We start from the raw sequence: 17,357 nt of genomic DNA, 5'->3' as shown, positions 1-17,357 counted from the left end.
CCCTAGTGACTAGGGGCTGGGTAAGCATGGGGCTCTGCCTGAAGGCCAGGCAGCACAGGGGACAAAGGAAACCCAGCCCTGTCCCCACCCAGACCCCCAAACACAGGCAGCCCCAGGACTCCCCGCCATGGGCAGCTGAATCGTCAGTCGCTCCCGCCAGGGCGGCCCCAAGGTCTGGCTTCCTGCTGGAGAGACATCAGGGAGAAGATAAGCAGCCAGCGCATAGCAGGACCCACTGCAGCACATGGGAATATGGCCAAGCCGGACCTTCCAGCTCAGCTGACTCTCCAGCTGAAAGTCACTGCAGGAGCGAGCCCTGGGGCTGCTAGGAGAGCCTAGCTACCGCCCAACGCCAGGACCAGAAATGATGTTGTGCCAACCATTTCGCCATTTGGGTGACCCAGCCAGAGGATCAGATAGCTGCACGTGATAGCGACATGTGATAGACACACACACACCCCAAAACCAATTCCAAAGTTGGAATCCCCCCCAATGTTTTCTAACAGCAGCCAGATGGTTACATACACGACACTGTTGTCCCCAGTAGGAAACATGGAAGACGCAAAAAACCATGATTGCAGAGGTGCTAGAGGCACAGAGATGTGCCTGCTGGTTTCCAACAAGGAGCACAGAGGGGCAGGAAGCATCCTACAGAGGGGAAGCCCCTCCTTGGAAAGGACATCATGTCCCTGTGAAGGCTACAGAGGGTGAAATCTGTCCTCCTCTCTCTTAGCTTCTGGTTTTCCTCCTAAATGCCATTTTCCTCAATCATAAGACCAAAAATTTATTTTATGTTTTTAAATTTCTTTTTATTGGAGTCCAATTTGTATGAATTCTTCCTTCAGCAAGGGTGTCATTCAGGAGAGAAGGAGAGATCATGAATTCCCAGACAGGCAAAATATAAAGGAGTTCACTTAACCAGTGACCACTTAACCAGTCCAGTAAGGAATTTTAAGAGGGACTCTTCTAGTGGGGTAAAAAAAGAGACCAAAAGCAACAAAGACTAGAAAGGACCAGAGAACGTCACCAGAAACTCCAACTCCTCCTGTAACACAAAGGCACAAGTTCATATCTTTGAATAATCATTCTGAATGCCGATAGACTAAATGTTCCAATCAAAAGATATAGGGTATCAGAGTGGCTTAAACACAGGATCCGGGATGCCTGGGTGGCTCAGGGTTTGACTATCTGCCTTTGACCCAGGCTGTGATCCTGTAGTCTGGGATTGAGTCCCATATTGGGCTCCTGGTGGGGAGTCTGCTTCTCTCTCTGCCTAATTTTCTGCCTCTCTCTCTGTCTCTCTCTCTCTCATAAACAAAATTGTTATTAAAAAAACAAGATCCATCTGTATGCTGCCAACAAGATGCTCAACTTACACGTATACACACCAGCAGATTGATAGTCAGTAGAGGAAAAATCATCTACCACGCTAATGGATATCAAAAGAAAGCTGGAGGACCCATACTTATATCAGACAAACGAGATTTGAAACCAAACCCTGGGGGACACCTGGTGGCTCAGTGGTTGAGCATCTGCCTTCGACTCAGGGTGTGATCCTGGGATCCCAGGATCGAGTCCCACATCGGCCTCCCTTAGGGGAGCCTGCCTCTCCCTCTGCCTATGTTTCTGCCTCTACTTCTCTGTGTATCTCTCATGAATAAATAAATAAAATATTTAAATCTCAAAAAGAAAGAACAAATACTGTAAGAAGAGATGAAGAAGAACATTATTTCATAATTAAAAAGACTATCAAGATCAAACAACTAAATATTTATGCTGCCAACATGGGAGTACCTAAATATAGAAACCAATTAGCAACAAACGTACAGGAACACACAGAGGATTTCAACACCCACTTATGGCAATGGACCGATTGTCTATGCAGAAAATCAACAAGGGAACAATTGCCTTGACACAATGGACCACAAGGACTCAACAGATATAGTTAGAATATTAGACCCGAAAGCAGAATACACATTCCGTTCAATTGCATATGGGACATTCTCAAGAACAGATCATATCAGGGCCCACAAATTAGCCCTCAACAGGTACAACCGGTACAAGAAGGTTGATATCACACCATGTACATTTTCGGACCAAGGCGCTATGAAACTGGAAGTCGACAGTAAGAAAAAAATCGGACAGACCAAAAGAACTTGGAGTTTATGATCATCCTACTAGAGAATGAATGGAGCAACCAGAAAATTAAACAGAAAATTTAAAACAAATGAAAATGAAAACATATTTCTCCAAACCTCTGGGGTGTACCAAAGGCAGTCCTAAGAGGGAAGTACATAGCAATACAGGCCTACCTCAAGAAACAAGAAGTCTCCAATACAAAACCTAACCCTACACCTGAAGGAGCTGAAAAAGGAATAGCAAACAAAGCCTAAAGGCTACAGAATAAGGGAAAAATTTAAGATGACAGCAGAAATAAACAATACAGAAACAACAAAACAGTAGAATGGAATAACAGAACTAAGAGCTGGTTCTTCAAAATAAATAATAAAATGGATCAAGCCCTAGCCAGCCTTATCAACGAGAAAAGAGAAAAGACCTAAATAAATAAAATCACAAATGAGAGAAGAGAGATCAAATCAACACCAGAAAAATAAGACAATTATAAGGGAATAGTATGAAAGATTATACGCTAACAAACTGGGAGACCTGGAAGAAATGGACAAATCCCTAGAAATGTGCAAACGAGCAAAACTGAAATATGAAGAAATAGAAAATATAAATAGACCCATAACTAGCAAAGGAATTGAATCAGCAAGGCACCTGGGTGCCTCAGTGGTTGAGCATCTGATTTGGCTCAGGTCATGATCCCGGGGTCCTGGGGGATCAAGTCCCACATCAGGCTCCTCGTATGGAGCCTCATTTCCCTCTGCCTATACCTCTGTCTCTCTGTGTCTTGCATGAATACATAAATAAAATCTTTAAAAAAGAGAACAGATACAAAGATGTGAAAGGACCCAAGTAAAATCACAAATGAAAAAAGAGAAATAACAACCAACAATAGAGAAATACAAAAGATTATAAGAGAACATTATGAAAAATTATATGCCACCAACCTAGAACCTGGAAGAAATAGATCAATTCCTGGAAATATATAACATAGCAAAAATGATAACGGAAGAAATAAGAAACTTGAACACACAGATAACCAGCAACGAAATGAATCAGCAATGAAGAATCTCCCAACAGGAGATGCGTAGATCGATAGAATTGAATGGATAGCCGAAACAAGATACAAACCTGTAACTCTATGATCCATTAATCGACAACAAGGCAGGAAGGAATATCCAATGGCACAAAGACAAGTCTCTTCAACAAACCCTAACCCTGACCCCAGGATAAGAACAAATGGTGTTGGGAAAACCAGGCAGCCACATGCAGAAGAATCAAACTGGACCACTTTCTTACACCATATATATATAAAATAAATTCAAAATGGATGAAAGACCTAAATGTGAGACCTGAAACCAATCAAAGAAGAAAAGATAGGCAGCAATGACTTTGACATTGGCCATTGGATGTTCTTTCAGATATGCCACTGAGGTGAGGGAACAAAAGCAAAAATGCTATTGGGACTTCATCAAAATGAAAAGCTTCCACAAAGTGAAGGAAACAACCAAAGCTAAAAGACAACATACAAAATGAAAGGAGATATTGGTAAAAAACACATCCAATAAAGAGTTAGTATGCAAAACACATAAAGGAAATATATCTCAAGATCCTAAAAACAAATTACGCAACTGGAGATGGGCAGAAAAATGAATGGACTTTGTCTATGACAAGACAGCCAGATGGCACCAGACACATGGAAAGACACAAAGCGTCACCCATCATCAGGGAAATGCAAACCAAAACCACAATGATATGTCACCTGAGAGCCGTCATAATGGCTAAAATTAACAACACAAGAAACAACAGGTGTTGGTGAGGCTTTGGAGAAAGGGTAGCCCCCTTACACTCCTGGTGGGCATGCGAACAGATGTAGTCACTGTGGAAAACAGTTTGAAGGTTCCCGAGAAGTTAAAAAAAAGGGGGGATCCCTGGGTGGTGAAGTGGTTTGGTGCCTGTCTTTGGCCCAGGGCGCGATCCTGGAGACCTGGGATCGAATCCCACTTTGGGTTCCCGGTGCATGGAGCCTGCTTCTTCCTCTGTCTGTGTCTCTGCCTCTCTCTCTGTGACTATCATAAAAAAATTAAAAAAAAAGAAGTTAAAAATAGAGCTACCCTATGATTCCAAAATTGCAGAGCTAGGTATTTACCCCGAGGATACAGAAGTACTTTAGTAGATTCGAGGAGGGACACGCAGCTCAGTGTTTGTAGCAGCATTATCAACAACAGCCAAACTGTGGATACAGCACAGATGTCCATCGACAGATGAATGGGAAGAAAGATGCGGTAAATATACACACTGTGACATCACTGGGTCTTCAGAAGGGATGAATTGAAGCCATTTACAATGACGTGGAAGGAGTGGAAAGGATTTATGCTAAATGAACTCAGTCAGTCAGAGAAAGACAGATACCAAATACCATACAGTTGCATTCACATGTGAATTTTTTGAGAGTAGCAAACCAAGATACACACTCTTAACCACAGAGAATAAACTAATAAATACCAGGGGAAGGTGGGGGGGATGGTGAGTCAGGGGATAGGGACAGTGGAGGGCACCTGTGACAAGTACCAGATGTTGTATCCAAGGGTCTAACCACTATGTGGTAAACATGAAACTATATCATACTGTGTTCACAAACAGGAATTCAATAAAACTTTAAAATAATAATTGGTAGTATAGAGGAAACATGTGCGCACAAGAGATAAAATCAGAAAGGCAACTGTAAATCCAAATAAAGAGTCTTTAGAGGCACAAATCCCCTCCTTAGCTCAGCTCGGGAGAAGCCTGCCATGTCTATTCTGACCCCAGCAGAAGCCTGGGTTTTGATTCTCTGGGGAGGCCACTGACTTGGTGGAGTCAGGCTATCTTTGAACCCAAAACCTAAATAGAGTGCATAAAACTAAACTGCCCAAGATATTAGGAGTCCCAGTGCAGGCACATGCCAAAACAGAAACTCTAACCATATACAGACATAACCGTAATCCTACACTTAAGCCTAATGTTAACCTAACCCTTAAACAAGACCCATCACTAATCGAAAACCAAACACAAACTCCAAGACCAAAACACATTCACTGGACCTTCCTGCCAACCCTCACCCTAAATCCTAAACCTATTCTAAACTCTTAACACTGACCCTTATCTTAAATCTGACCCTAACCTCTAACCCTAACCTTAACTTAATGTACTCAGATCCTATTCCTAACCTTAACCTGTACCCTAACCCTAACCCTCTAATACTAATCCTATCTCATACCCCAAACTGTACTCTAACCTGTACCCTAAAACTAACTCCTAAACCACTCCCTATACCTATCTCTTACCCTTTTCTTTTTTTAAAATTTTTTTCATTTATGATAGTCACAGAGAGAGAGAGAGAGAGGCAGAGACACAGGCAGAGGGAGAAGCAGGCTCCATGCACCGGGAGTCTGATGTGGGATTCGATCCCGGGTCTCCTGGATCGCGCCCTGGGCCAAAGACAGGCGCCAAACCGCTGCGCCACCCAGGGATCCCTCTTACCCTTTTCCAAAACCATACCCTGACCCTACCCTGACCTGACCCTAAACCCTAACTAAACACTAATCATAACCCTAGCCCTAACCCTTATCCTAAACCTAACCCTCGCCCTAACCATAAACCTAGCCCTAAATTTTACCCTAACCCCTAACCCTTACCTCTAACCCTAACTCACACCCTAACACCTCACCCTAACTGCAAACCTAAGCCCAACCCTAACTGCAACCAGAACCCTAACCCCACCTCCAAACCTCCTGCCATATCCCTAAAGCCTAAACCCTAACCCTAACTCTAAATACTGTCACTAACCCTAACCTCGTTTCCTAATCCCTAACCCCCATCCTAACTCCTAACCACTGACCCTTACCCTTATCCCTCACCCTAACCTCTAATCCGTAACCATAAGATTAATCACAAATACCTAACATCTAACCTAAGCCTAACCACCAACTGCCTCCCCTCCCCTGATCCTATCATTCATTCTACCCATTCACTTACCCTGTGGTTCTGAGTAATCCCTTCTGATGTGGACGAGGCCCCCAACAGCCCCTCCAAAGTCCTCCAGGGGGTCCTGAGGAAGCAGGGCTCCTGTGAGTGTGGACATGGCCCCACGTGTTCCTGAGTGATAGTCAGCGGGTCCTGAGGACGGCGGGTCTCCTGTCACTGTGCACTATGCCTCACATCCTCTGGAAGACTCACAGAAGGTCCTCAGGTGGTCGGGGGCTCCTGTCAGCCTGGACATGGCCCCACGTCCCCTGAAAACTCACCGCGGATCCTGAGGAGGCTGTGGGCTCCTGTCAGCATAGACGCAGCCCCATATTTCCTGAAGCTTTAGTGCAGGTCCTGAGGAGGACGGGGGTCCTGTCAGTGTTGAGGTGACCCACATTTTCCTCAAGCCTCACCATAAGACCTGAGGAGGCTGGGGCTCCTGTCAGATACATGTGGCCCCAAATCTTCCGAAACCTTCACAGTGGGTCCTGAGGAGGCTGGAGAATCCTGTCAGTGTGGATGAGGCACCCACATTTTTCTTAGGCCTCACCAAAGGCTCTGACAAGGCGGGGGTCTTCTGTCTGCATGGACGCATCCCATATTTCCCTAAGTCAACACCGGGGGTCCTAAGGAAATCAGCATCCTGTTGTGTCGATGTCACCCAACGTCCTCCCAAAGCGTCACCGAGGGTTCTGAGGAGGCAGGGGCTCCTGTCACCGTGAATGCTGCCCCCAGCTTCCAGAAGCCTCAACTTATGTCCTGAGGTGACCCAGGTGCTCCTGTCAGTGTGGATGCGGGCCCACATCTTCCTGAAGACAACCCCTGGGTCCTGAGGCCGCCCAGGGGCTCCTTTCAGTGTGGATGTGAGCCCACAATTTCCTGAAGCTGCGGCTCATCAGCATGGACGTGTCCCCACGTCCTCCTCAGGCCTCCCCAGCACAGGCTGGCTCCTGTCAGTGCAGGCAGAGGAGGCATACTGCACATTCATGCCCCCTGGGTGGAGCCTGGGCTCCGGCGCCCACTGTGGGATGCTCAGGCGCTGCAGGAGGCAGCAGGCACTCCAGGGGCCACACCTGCCTCCTTCCAGGCTCCATCTGTGGCCTGTTAGTTTCAGAAACGTCTCACTTAAGTAGATCCCAACACCCGGCTTCCCCAGAAATACTTAAGGACACGGAATTGGAGCCCACAGAATGCGAAAGGAAATGTGGACCAGACTTTTACCATGTCCCGCAAAACTCACTCAACCCTCTTCCACTGTTGGCGGGACTGCGGGCTGGTTGGTGCAGCCGCCCTGGAAACAGTGTGGAGGCTCCTCAGGAGTTACAAATAGAGCCTCCCTGCGACCAGCAGGTGAATGGCCTGAGCTCACTCCGAAGATATAGATGCAGTGACAATCAGGACACCTGCATGTCCCGATGTCCACAGCATCTGGGTCCATAGTAGCCACACTGTGGGAGGAGCCTCGGTGCCCTCTGGCAGATGATGGATAAAAAGGATGGGAGATAGATGATGGTCATAGAGAGAGGAATGTTACTCAACTATCAAAGAGAAGGAAATCTTGACATTTGCAATGACGTGGATAGAACTAGAGGGATCAGGATAAGTGAAATAAGTCAGACGGGAAAGAGAATGACCGTGTGGTGTCACTCATAACTGGAATTAAAGAACTAAAGCAGATAACAACTGTGAAGGGAAGGAAAAACAAATAAGATGAAAACAGATGCAGGAAATATAGACTCTTAATGATAGGAAACAAACTGATGGTCATCAGGGTGAAGCAGGGTGGGGGGGTTAACAGGGGACCGGCATGAAGGAGGGCACGTGATGTCACGAGCACTGTGGTTATCTCCAACTGGTGAATCCCTGAATTCTTCCTCTGAAAGTATAATACTCTATATGTTAATTAATTGGGTTTAAATTAAATTAAGTTAAAAAATCAGTTGTATCAGAGCATGTTTCCTTCTGGACTCTCTGTTCTGCTCCTCCAGCTTATGCTGGGACCAACCCTCGTGGGTCTGGTTTGTTTAAGTAGGCGTCAGGCCTCGTCCATGGACCAGCCCAGGGCTAGAACTCACAACCAGGAGATCAGGACCGGAGGTGAAGTCAGGAGTCCAATGCTTAACCGACAGAGCCAGGCGGGGTCCCGAGGACAACACTGCTTTATCCTGTGTCTCTGTGACATCGTTTGAAATAGGAAACTGCTGCATCCGGATCTGTACTGTTTATCCAATACTGATTTGCTGTCCGGTGTCATATTTCGGGGCAGATGGATGTTATGGGTTTTATTTCCCTATTTATAGGATCTGCCACCATGATTTGACAGGAATAACATTGTAAATAACATGAGGTAGTACTCACAGCCAGGAAGTTCATCAATAAACATATATGGTATCTAACTACAGTTTAAAACAATGATTATAAAGTTAGCAGCTGGGCTGGAAAAAGAGCACAGAAGGAAACTAGAGAATCCCTTACTGTAGAAATAAAAGAACTAAAATCAAGTCAGTCCAACGTTACAAATTCTATAACTGAGATGCAGTCCCAACTGGAAGCCTTAAAAACAAGAAAGGTTATGGATAACAGAGGCAGACGTAGGGAAGTCAGCCACTTATTAAAACAATAACATTCATATCATAGGAGACTCAGAAGATGAAGAGAGAGAAATGGTGGGCCTTACTCAGCCATCAGAAATGACAAATACCCACCATTTGCTTCAAGGTGGATGGAAATGGAAGGTATTATGCTGAGTGAAGTAGGACAATCGGAGAAGGACAAATATTGTATGTTCTCATTCATTTGGGGAATATAGGTAATAGTGAAAGGGAATATAAGAGAAGGGAGTAGAAATATGTTGGAAATATCAGAAAGGGAGGCAGAACATAAAGACTCCTAACATGGAATTGAACTAGGGGTGACTGAAGGGGAGGAGGGCAGGGTTGAGGGTAAACGGGTGACGGGAACTGAGGGGTGCACTAGATGGGATGAGCACTGGGTCTTACTCTGATTTGGCAAACTGAACACCAATAAAAAATAAATTTATTATTTAAAAAAAAGAAAGAAAGAAAGAAAGAGTGGCACCTGGGTGGCTCAGTTACGCTTCTGACTTAGGCACAAATCACGATCCAGGTCCCAAGGCAGGCTCCCTGTTCAGCAGGGAACCTGCTTCTCCCTCTCCCTCTGTCCCTATCGCTCATGTTTTTCTCCTCTCTCTCTCTCCTATAAATAAATAACATCTTTGAAAAAGAAACAAACAAACCCAGGAGGAAGAGAAATCTCCAATGTAGAAGAATTTCAAACAATTTGTGCAGACATTCCACCCACAAGTTCATGAGCATAGCTTCCCACTCTTAAGTGTGCAATAAACAAAGTAACTCTCCTCTACAAAATATATTTAGAAAAACCTAAAATAATAATGATAATATAATAATAATAATAAAATAATAACAATAATGAATCAGTTTACTACGGAGAAAGCTGACAAACATTACCTCAGCAAGATGATCAGATCGATACCAAGACTGATAAATCATGTTGATAGTATCTATCCTTTATATGATATAATGAAAATGGCATTATATATCTGTATATAATCCACAGAAACAGTTCAATCATGAGATAAACAACAGACATGTCCCAACTGAAGGAAATTTTTCAAAATACTCTACTTCTCAAAGTGTTCCAGTTCAACAACAACAAGGAAAGGCTGAAAGACTGTCACAATCCAGAGGAGCCTAAGAAAACATGAGGACAAACGGAATGTGATATGAGGGTTGGTAACTTAGCAAAAACTAAGGAAATCTGAACATAATATGGTCTTTGGTTAATGCGACTATTTTAATATTGATTCATTAGCTAATCTTTGTACCGTACTAATATAAGATATCAATAATTGGAGAAATTGAGTGCAAGTGCATGTGAATGCACTGTACTATCTTCTCAATTTCCCTATAAATCTTTGTTTTTTTCCTAATAAATAAGATTTATTTTGAAAATTAACTTAAATGAATCAGGCTCCAAGTGTGAAGACATTTTAAGAATAGTTGAATTAACTTTTGCCTTATTCTTAAAGAGTTCCTTTGATGGAAACAAAGTAAGAATTTAGGACCAGAAGGAAAGAAAAACACTTATGAACACGTATAATGCCACCTCAACCTGAAAAGCAGGAACGGATAATAAATAACAAAAATCAGATAAAAATAATTCTAGTATAATAGACACCATATTGCAAGGGCATTTAAATTTAGCAATGCATAACATTTATTTCCTGGACATTTGTCTTCCAAAGAGTTCACAGTGTTTCAGTGTCAGTTGAAACAGGGGAAGAATCTCAGGGAAGAATCCTTCACATAATAATAGGACCATTGGCAATAATGTCTCTCAGTTCGTTCCAAATCCATAAAGATGCATTTCCTGATGAGTGACTGAACTGTGAAGAAAGAGATGAGAAACCCTCATCCCTCTGAATTACTTGTGTCAGAATATTTTAACCATAGTACTACTGATAGTAGTAAATTATCCTTATTAACAGGAAATACGTCTCAGATTGGAATCTCAGCAATGAGATGCGCTGAGAAAAAATGCTTTAACTCGCTCCTCATCTTTTAAAGACAAAGGAGAGGTTTTCTATGTAGAAAGACAGTTGTCAAGATAGCCTTAGGGAATAAGAGTCTGCAGCATCGAACCCCGCTACACAGCTAGGACGCTCGTGCTCCAGGTCTTCCTGATCCCAAATCCCTGGGCCTGTCCCCCAACACAGGATGCCATGCTGAGGTCATTTGCAATGGCTCTCTTAGGAGCTCTGGGGAAGGGGGAAGGAGCTAGATAGGATGGGACAGGACACATGGAGGCCTAGAAAATTAAGGCCATTCCGATTTAAATTCAGTGATAGCACATGCCCAGCCATCCCAGGCTCCTGTGAAGAAGAGCTGAATTTTACATTACTTCAGTTACAGGAAAAAAACAAAAGTTTACAGCTTAATGACCTAGAAAGCCCCACAATAGAATCAAAACTGAGCCCAGGCCAAGGGCAGGAAGTCCCTATTAGAATGGGAAGAGAGCTCAATCCCTTAAAGGCCCCATATGAAAATGTAAACAGAAATTGAGGAATTGCTCCAGCCCTTCTGGAGGTCCCAGAGACAAGCCCTTAAAACTAAGCTAAAACCTACCTCGGGGTCCAACTCCCTGCTCTGCTCTGTCGGGTATAATTGGACAGAAGCTCGAGCTTGTAAGTAAACCCTCGTGTGTTTTCATCAGTGTCGGCTTCTCGGTGGTTTCTTGGATTTGCAATCTTGGGCACAACAGTCTGAGATAAAAAAACAAAAACAAAAGATGCTCGGACGCAGGTAGAGTGAACACAGGGTTCTGAGAGAAGCAGCAGAGACCCGGGGGCTTGGGGGCTCTTCTGTGGAGGTGCCTGCAGAATGGGGGGCAGTATACTCAGCCCCAGAGCCAGAGGACCCAGAGACCCCTCCCGCATCCCGCCCATCAGGGTCAGGTCTCAGGGAGCAGCAGAGCGCCTCCTGCTAGACTCCAGAGGCGCTGACACCCAACCCGCCTCTCACCCCTCAGTTCCATCTACCAGGCAGATGTGCACCTGATAATCAGCGCCACAGCCCATCCCCAGACCCGGCACAGACCACTCACTGCCACCAAGTTGTTGGACCACTGATGCTGCAGAGCTTCAGCTCTGCCTGGAAAGTAGGGTCTAGCTTCCTTTGTACTTTGTGCTTTATTTTCATTATTTTCTTTGATTCTTTTTTATTTTTTATTTTTTATTTTTTTTATTTTTTTATTTTTTTTTATTGGTGTTCAATTTACTAACATACAGAATAACACCCAGTGCCCGTCACCCATTCACTCCCACCCCCCGCCCTCCTCCCCTTCTACCACCCCTAGTTCGTTTCCCAGAGTTAGCAGTCTTTACGTTCTGTCTCCCTTTCTGATGATTCTTTTTTATTAATTGCCTTATTTAATTTTTATATATGTACCTTATATATTTCTTATTTTTACTTTCATGTTACTTTAATTGTGTTTCATATTTTGGGATTTAGAATCTGTTAACAAGCAGGCCAAAATAATTTGGTGGTTTTTTTTAGAGAGCAGTTGTTATTGTTTTTCTTAGTTTTCTTTTTCTTCCCATTTTCTTTTCTGGAAAAAGTAATGAGATGGAGAAATTCACCTCCATAAAATAACATGAGGTAGTACTCACAGCCAGGAAGTCCATCAATACACATATATAATGTAAAACTACAGTTTAAAACAATGATTATAAAGTACCAGCTGGACTGGAAAAAGAACACAGAAGAAAACTAGAGAATCCCTTACTGTAGAAATAAAAGAACTAAAATCTAGTCAGGCCAATGTTAAAAATGCTATAACTGAGATGCAGTCCCAAGTGGAAGCCTTAAAAACAAGAAAGGTTATGGACCACAGAGGCAGACGAAGGGAAGTCAGCCACTTATTAAAACAATAACATTCATATCATAGGAGACTCAGAAGATGAAGAGAGAGAAAAGGTGGGCCTTGCTCAGCCATCAGAAATGACAAATACCCACCATTTGCTTCAACGTGGATGGAACTGGAAGGTATTATGCTGAGTGAAGTAAGTCAATCGGAGAAGGACAAATATTGTATGTTCTCATTCGTTTGGGGAATATAGGTAATAGTGAAAGGAAATATAAGGGAGGGGAGTAGAAATTGTGAGAAATATCAGAAAGGGAGACAGAACATAGACTCCTAACTCAGGGAAATGAACTAGGGGTAATGGAAGGGGAGGAGGGCAGGCGGTGGGGGTGAATGGGTGATCAGCACTTGGTGTTCTTCTGTATGATGGCAAACTGAACGCCAATAAAAAAATAAATTTATTATTAAAAAAGAAAGAAAAAAAGAAAGAGTGGCACCTGGGTGGCTCAGTCAGTTAAGCTTCTGCCTTAGGCTCAGATCATGATCCAGGTCCCAAGGCAGCCTCCCTGTTTAGCAGGGAACCTGCTTCTCCCTCTCCCTCTGCCCCTCCCGCTCATGCTTTTTCTCTCCTCTCTCTCTCAAATAAATAGAAAACATCTTTGAAAAAGAAACAAACAAAAAACCCAGAAGGAAGAAAAATCTCCCATGTAGAAGAATTTCAAACAATTTGTGCATACATTTCACCGTCAAGTTCATGAACATAGCTTCCCACTCTTATTTCCAGAATACACATAGTAACTTCCTCCTAGAAAATATAATATGAAAAACTTAAAATAATATTGATAATATAATAATAATAATAATTAATAACAATAATAATAAAGAATCAGTTTACTATGGAGAAAGCTGAGAAACACTACCTCAGCAAGATGATCAGATCGATACCAAGACTGATAAATCATGTTGATAGTATCTATCCTTTATGATATCATGAAAATGGCAGTATATCTCTGTATATAATCCACAAAAACAGTTCAGTCATGAGATAAACGAAAGACATATCCCAAATGAGGGAAATTTTACAAAATACTCTACTTCTCAAAGCGTTCCAGTTCAAGAACAAGGAAATGCTGAAAGACTGTCACAATCTAGAGAAGCCTAAGAAAACAGGAGGACAAATGGAATGTGATATGAGGGATGGTAACTTAGCAAAAACTAAGGAAATCTGAATAAAGTATGGTCTTTAGTTAATGCGAATTTTTTACTCTTGATTCATTAGCTAATATTTGTACCGTACTAATATAAGATATCAATAATTGGAGAAACTGAGTGCAAGTGCATGCGAATGCTCTGTACTATCTTCTCAATTTCACTATAAATCTTTGTTTTTTTCCTAATAAATAAGATTTATTTTGAAAATTGACTTAAATGAATCAGGCTCCAAGTGTGAAGACATTTTAAGAATTGTTGAATTATCTTTGCCTTATTCTTATAGAGTTAATTCAGTGGGCACAAAGTAATAATTTTATATCAGAAGGAAATAACAACACTTATGAAGACGTATAATGCCTCCTCAACCTGAAAAGAAAGGATAATAAATGCAAAAATCAGATAAAATACTTCTAATATAATAGGCACCATATTGCAACTGCATTTAAAATTAGCAATGCATAACATTTATTTCCTGGACATTTGTCTTCCAAAGAGTTCACAGTGTTTCAATGTCAGTTGAAACAGGGGAAGAATCCCAGGGAAGAATCCTTCACATAATAATAGGACCATTGGTACTAATGTCTCTCAATTATTTCCAAATCCATACAGATGCATTTCCTGATGAGTGACTGAGCTGTGAAGAAAGAGATGAGAAACCCTCATCCCTCTGAATTACTTGTGTCAGAATATTTTAACCATAGGACTACGGATAGTAAATTATCCTTATTAACAAGAAATACGTCTCAGATTGGAATCTGAGCAATCAATGGGCAGAGTAAAAACACTTTGACTCGCTCCTCATCTTTTAAAGATAAAGGAGAGCTTTTCTATGTACAAAGTTAGTTGTCAAGATAGCCTTAGGGAATAAGAGTCTGCAGCATGGAATCCCGGGGCACAGCTGGGACGCCCACGAGCCAGTTCTTCCTGATCCCAAATCCCTGGTCCTGTCCCCCAACACACGCTGCCAAGCTGAGGTCATTTGCCATTGCTCTCTTAGGAGCTCCGGGGAAGGGGAAAGAGCTAGATGGGACAAAATGCAAAGAGGCCATTGAAATGAAGGCCTTTCTACTTTAGGTACAGTGTTCGAACAAGTCCAGCCATCCCAGGCCCCTGTGAAGAAGAGCTGAAATTTACATTATTTCAGTTACAGGAAAAATACAAAAGTTTACCGCTTAATGTCCTAGAATGCCCCACAATAGAATCAAACTGAGCCCATGCCATGGGCTGGAAGCACCTATTAGAATGAGAGCAGAGCTCAATACCTTTGAAGGCCCCAAATCAAAATGTAAACAGAGGGAACCCTGGGTGGCGCAGCGGTTTGGCGCCTGCCTTTGGCCCAGGGCGCGATCCTGGAGACCCGGGATCGAATCCCACGTCGGGCTCCCGGTGCATGGAGCCTGGTTCTCCCTCTGCCTGTGTCTATGCCTCTCTCTCTCTGTGTGTGACTATCATAAATAAATAAAAATTTAAAAAAAATTTAAAAAAAAAAACAAAAAAACAAAATGTAAACAGAATTTGAGGAATTGAGGAAGCCCTTCTGGAGGACCCCGGGACAAGCCCTTAAAACTAAGCTAAAACACACCTCGGGGTCCAAGTCCCTGCCCTGCTTTGTTGGGTGTACTTGGACACAAGCTCGAGTTTGGAAATCAACCCTTGTGTGTTTGCATTGGTGTCAGTTCCTTAGTGGTTTCTCGGATTCACAATCTTGGGCACAATACCGCCATGTCCTCTCCCACCTTGGCTGAACCCTTATCCCCTCCCACCCAGGGTGACACTCAGTCACCTCCCCGCCTACAACAGCTGGGCACAGGCCGTCACACAGGTCCCATGGGCATGGTGGGCACTCCCGCCTTCCCTGCCCTCCCAGAGGAAGGAAGGAGGTTTCGGCAGGACACACTCCCATGGTGGCCCCAGGGCTCCCTGCCCAGCACCGCACCTCGTGACAGGTCGGGTCTGTGTCCCTCACGCCTGCTCCTCCTTCCCGGTTTTCCCACAGGAAATGAAGGAGGACGCCCTGGTCTCCTCCAGGGACATCATGCAGATAGACCTGGACATCATCAAGAAGTTCAGCAGCCACATCATGTTTTAGGACTGCTAGGGGGTCGGATGAGGCTGCTGGGCCAGGGGGCTTTGGGGCCCTGGAGGCTTCTGGGTAAGGAAAACTGGGCCTCTGAGGCCAGGGAGAGCAATAGCAACCAACAACACACCGCTCCATGGTAGGGTGATGGGGATGACCACACCCCCAGGGCCTCAGGGATGAGGAGGCCACAAGGATGGGGCCTCCAGGGGTTGCCATAGGACCTGAACACCAAAGGGGAGAGGGACGGCCCCCTGAGAAGCAGGGGATGGGGTGGGGGACGTGAGGGGCATGAACCGGACCTGGGGGCCAGGCGGCATGTCCGCGGCTGGAGCAAGACACACATCGATCCCAAGAGGGTCAGACGGTTCAGAGTGACACCCACTCTCGGTGCTTTATATATTTCTAAATTCTGTGCATTTAATTTGAGACAATTTGCAATTTTAACCATACATATTATGATGACCCCCAGATAATGCCCCTGGTCCAGCCAGGGCCCTGCACTCACCACATGGGGCCCCAGGGGCAGGTGTCACAACAAACCCCAGAATGGGGTCGCCTTTATCTGTAGATGTCTCTGTGTGCATCTTAGAGAACGGGGATGCCTTGTGTCTGCCGGCCCCCCACGCCATCCCCCCATTCCCCAGACCCACACCATCCCCCTACATCATCATCCCCCATGGCATCGCAACTACCCCATCCCCCTCACACACACACAGCCTCACATAATCCCCCCACAGTATACCCCAACACCATCCCCCCTATACCATCCCCCACATTCCACCACCATCATACCCATGCCCCCACACCATCGACCCCGAGCAAGGACCCGGAGCAGCTGCCCCCTGTGGGACATGATCAGCCTCCCCGGGGTTCTCTGGATACCCTGCTCCCATCAGAAGCCCGGGTATCCCATAGAGTACCCAGGGGTTGCAGGGAGGAGGGACGGCAGGGAGCCCCCAACAGTGTGAGCAGGTGAGTGAATCAGAGGACCCACTGTGCCCTGCCTCCACCCACTGTCACTCCTGGAGGGTGGGACACCCTGCACAGGACACCAGGCCCTAACCTAGAGGTACCTGGGCTGATTGGGCCCAGGCTCTGTGGGGGCTGGGTTGATTTGAGCCCCCACCAGTCCCAACACAAAGACTAATGGAATCAGGCCCACATGGCCCTGGCCAGCCCTGGATTCTGGCCCCGGGCTGAGCAAGCCCTCTCACAGCTGGATGTGGCCTGCTGGGCCCTGGGCGTGACACACAGATCCAGGTCGCTGATCTAGGGCAGCCCTGGGGATCCTGGGACACCCCAGTGTGGGGAGAGGAGGGGCAAGCTGGTGGGCCCCACCCGCACCCACACCAGGAGACAGGCTCCTCCAGGTGCTGGGGCCCCCAGAGGGCCCAAGGCCGGGGTCCAGCTGCCCTGTAGGAACCCAGTGCAGGAGCCCATGAGCTGCAGGTCCAGTTCAGCTTTGCTGTCCTCAGAACCGTCTCTCAGGCTGAAACCTCAGGACACACGCCCCCACCCAGAGTCCACA

General features: G+C 45.0%; 1 protein-coding gene and 2 long non-coding RNA genes across 9 annotated transcripts in view; 1 reads left to right on the top strand and 2 right to left on the bottom strand.

The window, feature by feature from the left end:
- Window positions 1-17,357, top strand: part of LOC112656497 (uncharacterized) — a 441,756-nt gene that overhangs the window by 335,409 nt on the left and 88,990 nt on the right. The gene's annotated exons all lie outside the window — the stretch shown is intronic.
- LOC118353533 (uncharacterized) overlaps window positions 1-17,357 on the bottom strand; it is a 368,208-nt gene that overhangs the window by 311,031 nt on the left and 39,820 nt on the right. Inside the window, exon 1 of one of the 7 annotated variants that reach the window (XR_007408940.1) lies at window positions 6,145-6,288. The exons of 5 other annotated variants lie outside the window; for them this stretch is intronic. Coding sequence is in view for 1 of the 2 variants with exons in the window: in XM_049106727.1 (XP_048962684.1) it covers window positions 6,145-6,250 (106 nt within the window). In the remaining variant the exon portion in view is untranslated. Of the gene's footprint in view, window positions 1-6,144; window positions 7,080-17,357 lie in introns of those variants that run through there. One more of the 7 variants, XM_049106727.1, reaches the window with a different exon arrangement.
- LOC118353534 (uncharacterized) lies at window positions 10,299-13,344 on the bottom strand. The gene is made up of 3 exons (XR_007408965.1): window positions 13,275-13,344; window positions 11,301-11,437; window positions 10,299-10,561 (listed from the first exon to the last, which is right to left on the bottom strand). It is a non-coding gene; the product is annotated as an uncharacterized LOC118353534 (long non-coding RNA).

The sequence above is a fragment of the Canis lupus genome, chromosome 37 (genome assembly GCF_003254725.2).
Source record: "Canis lupus dingo isolate Sandy chromosome 37, ASM325472v2, whole genome shotgun sequence".
In the NCBI taxonomy this organism is placed as follows: Eukaryota; Metazoa; Chordata; class Mammalia; order Carnivora; family Canidae; genus Canis; species Canis lupus.
Note: the sequence above shows the minus strand (reverse complement) of the source record. Positions and strands in the feature narration are given on the sequence as shown.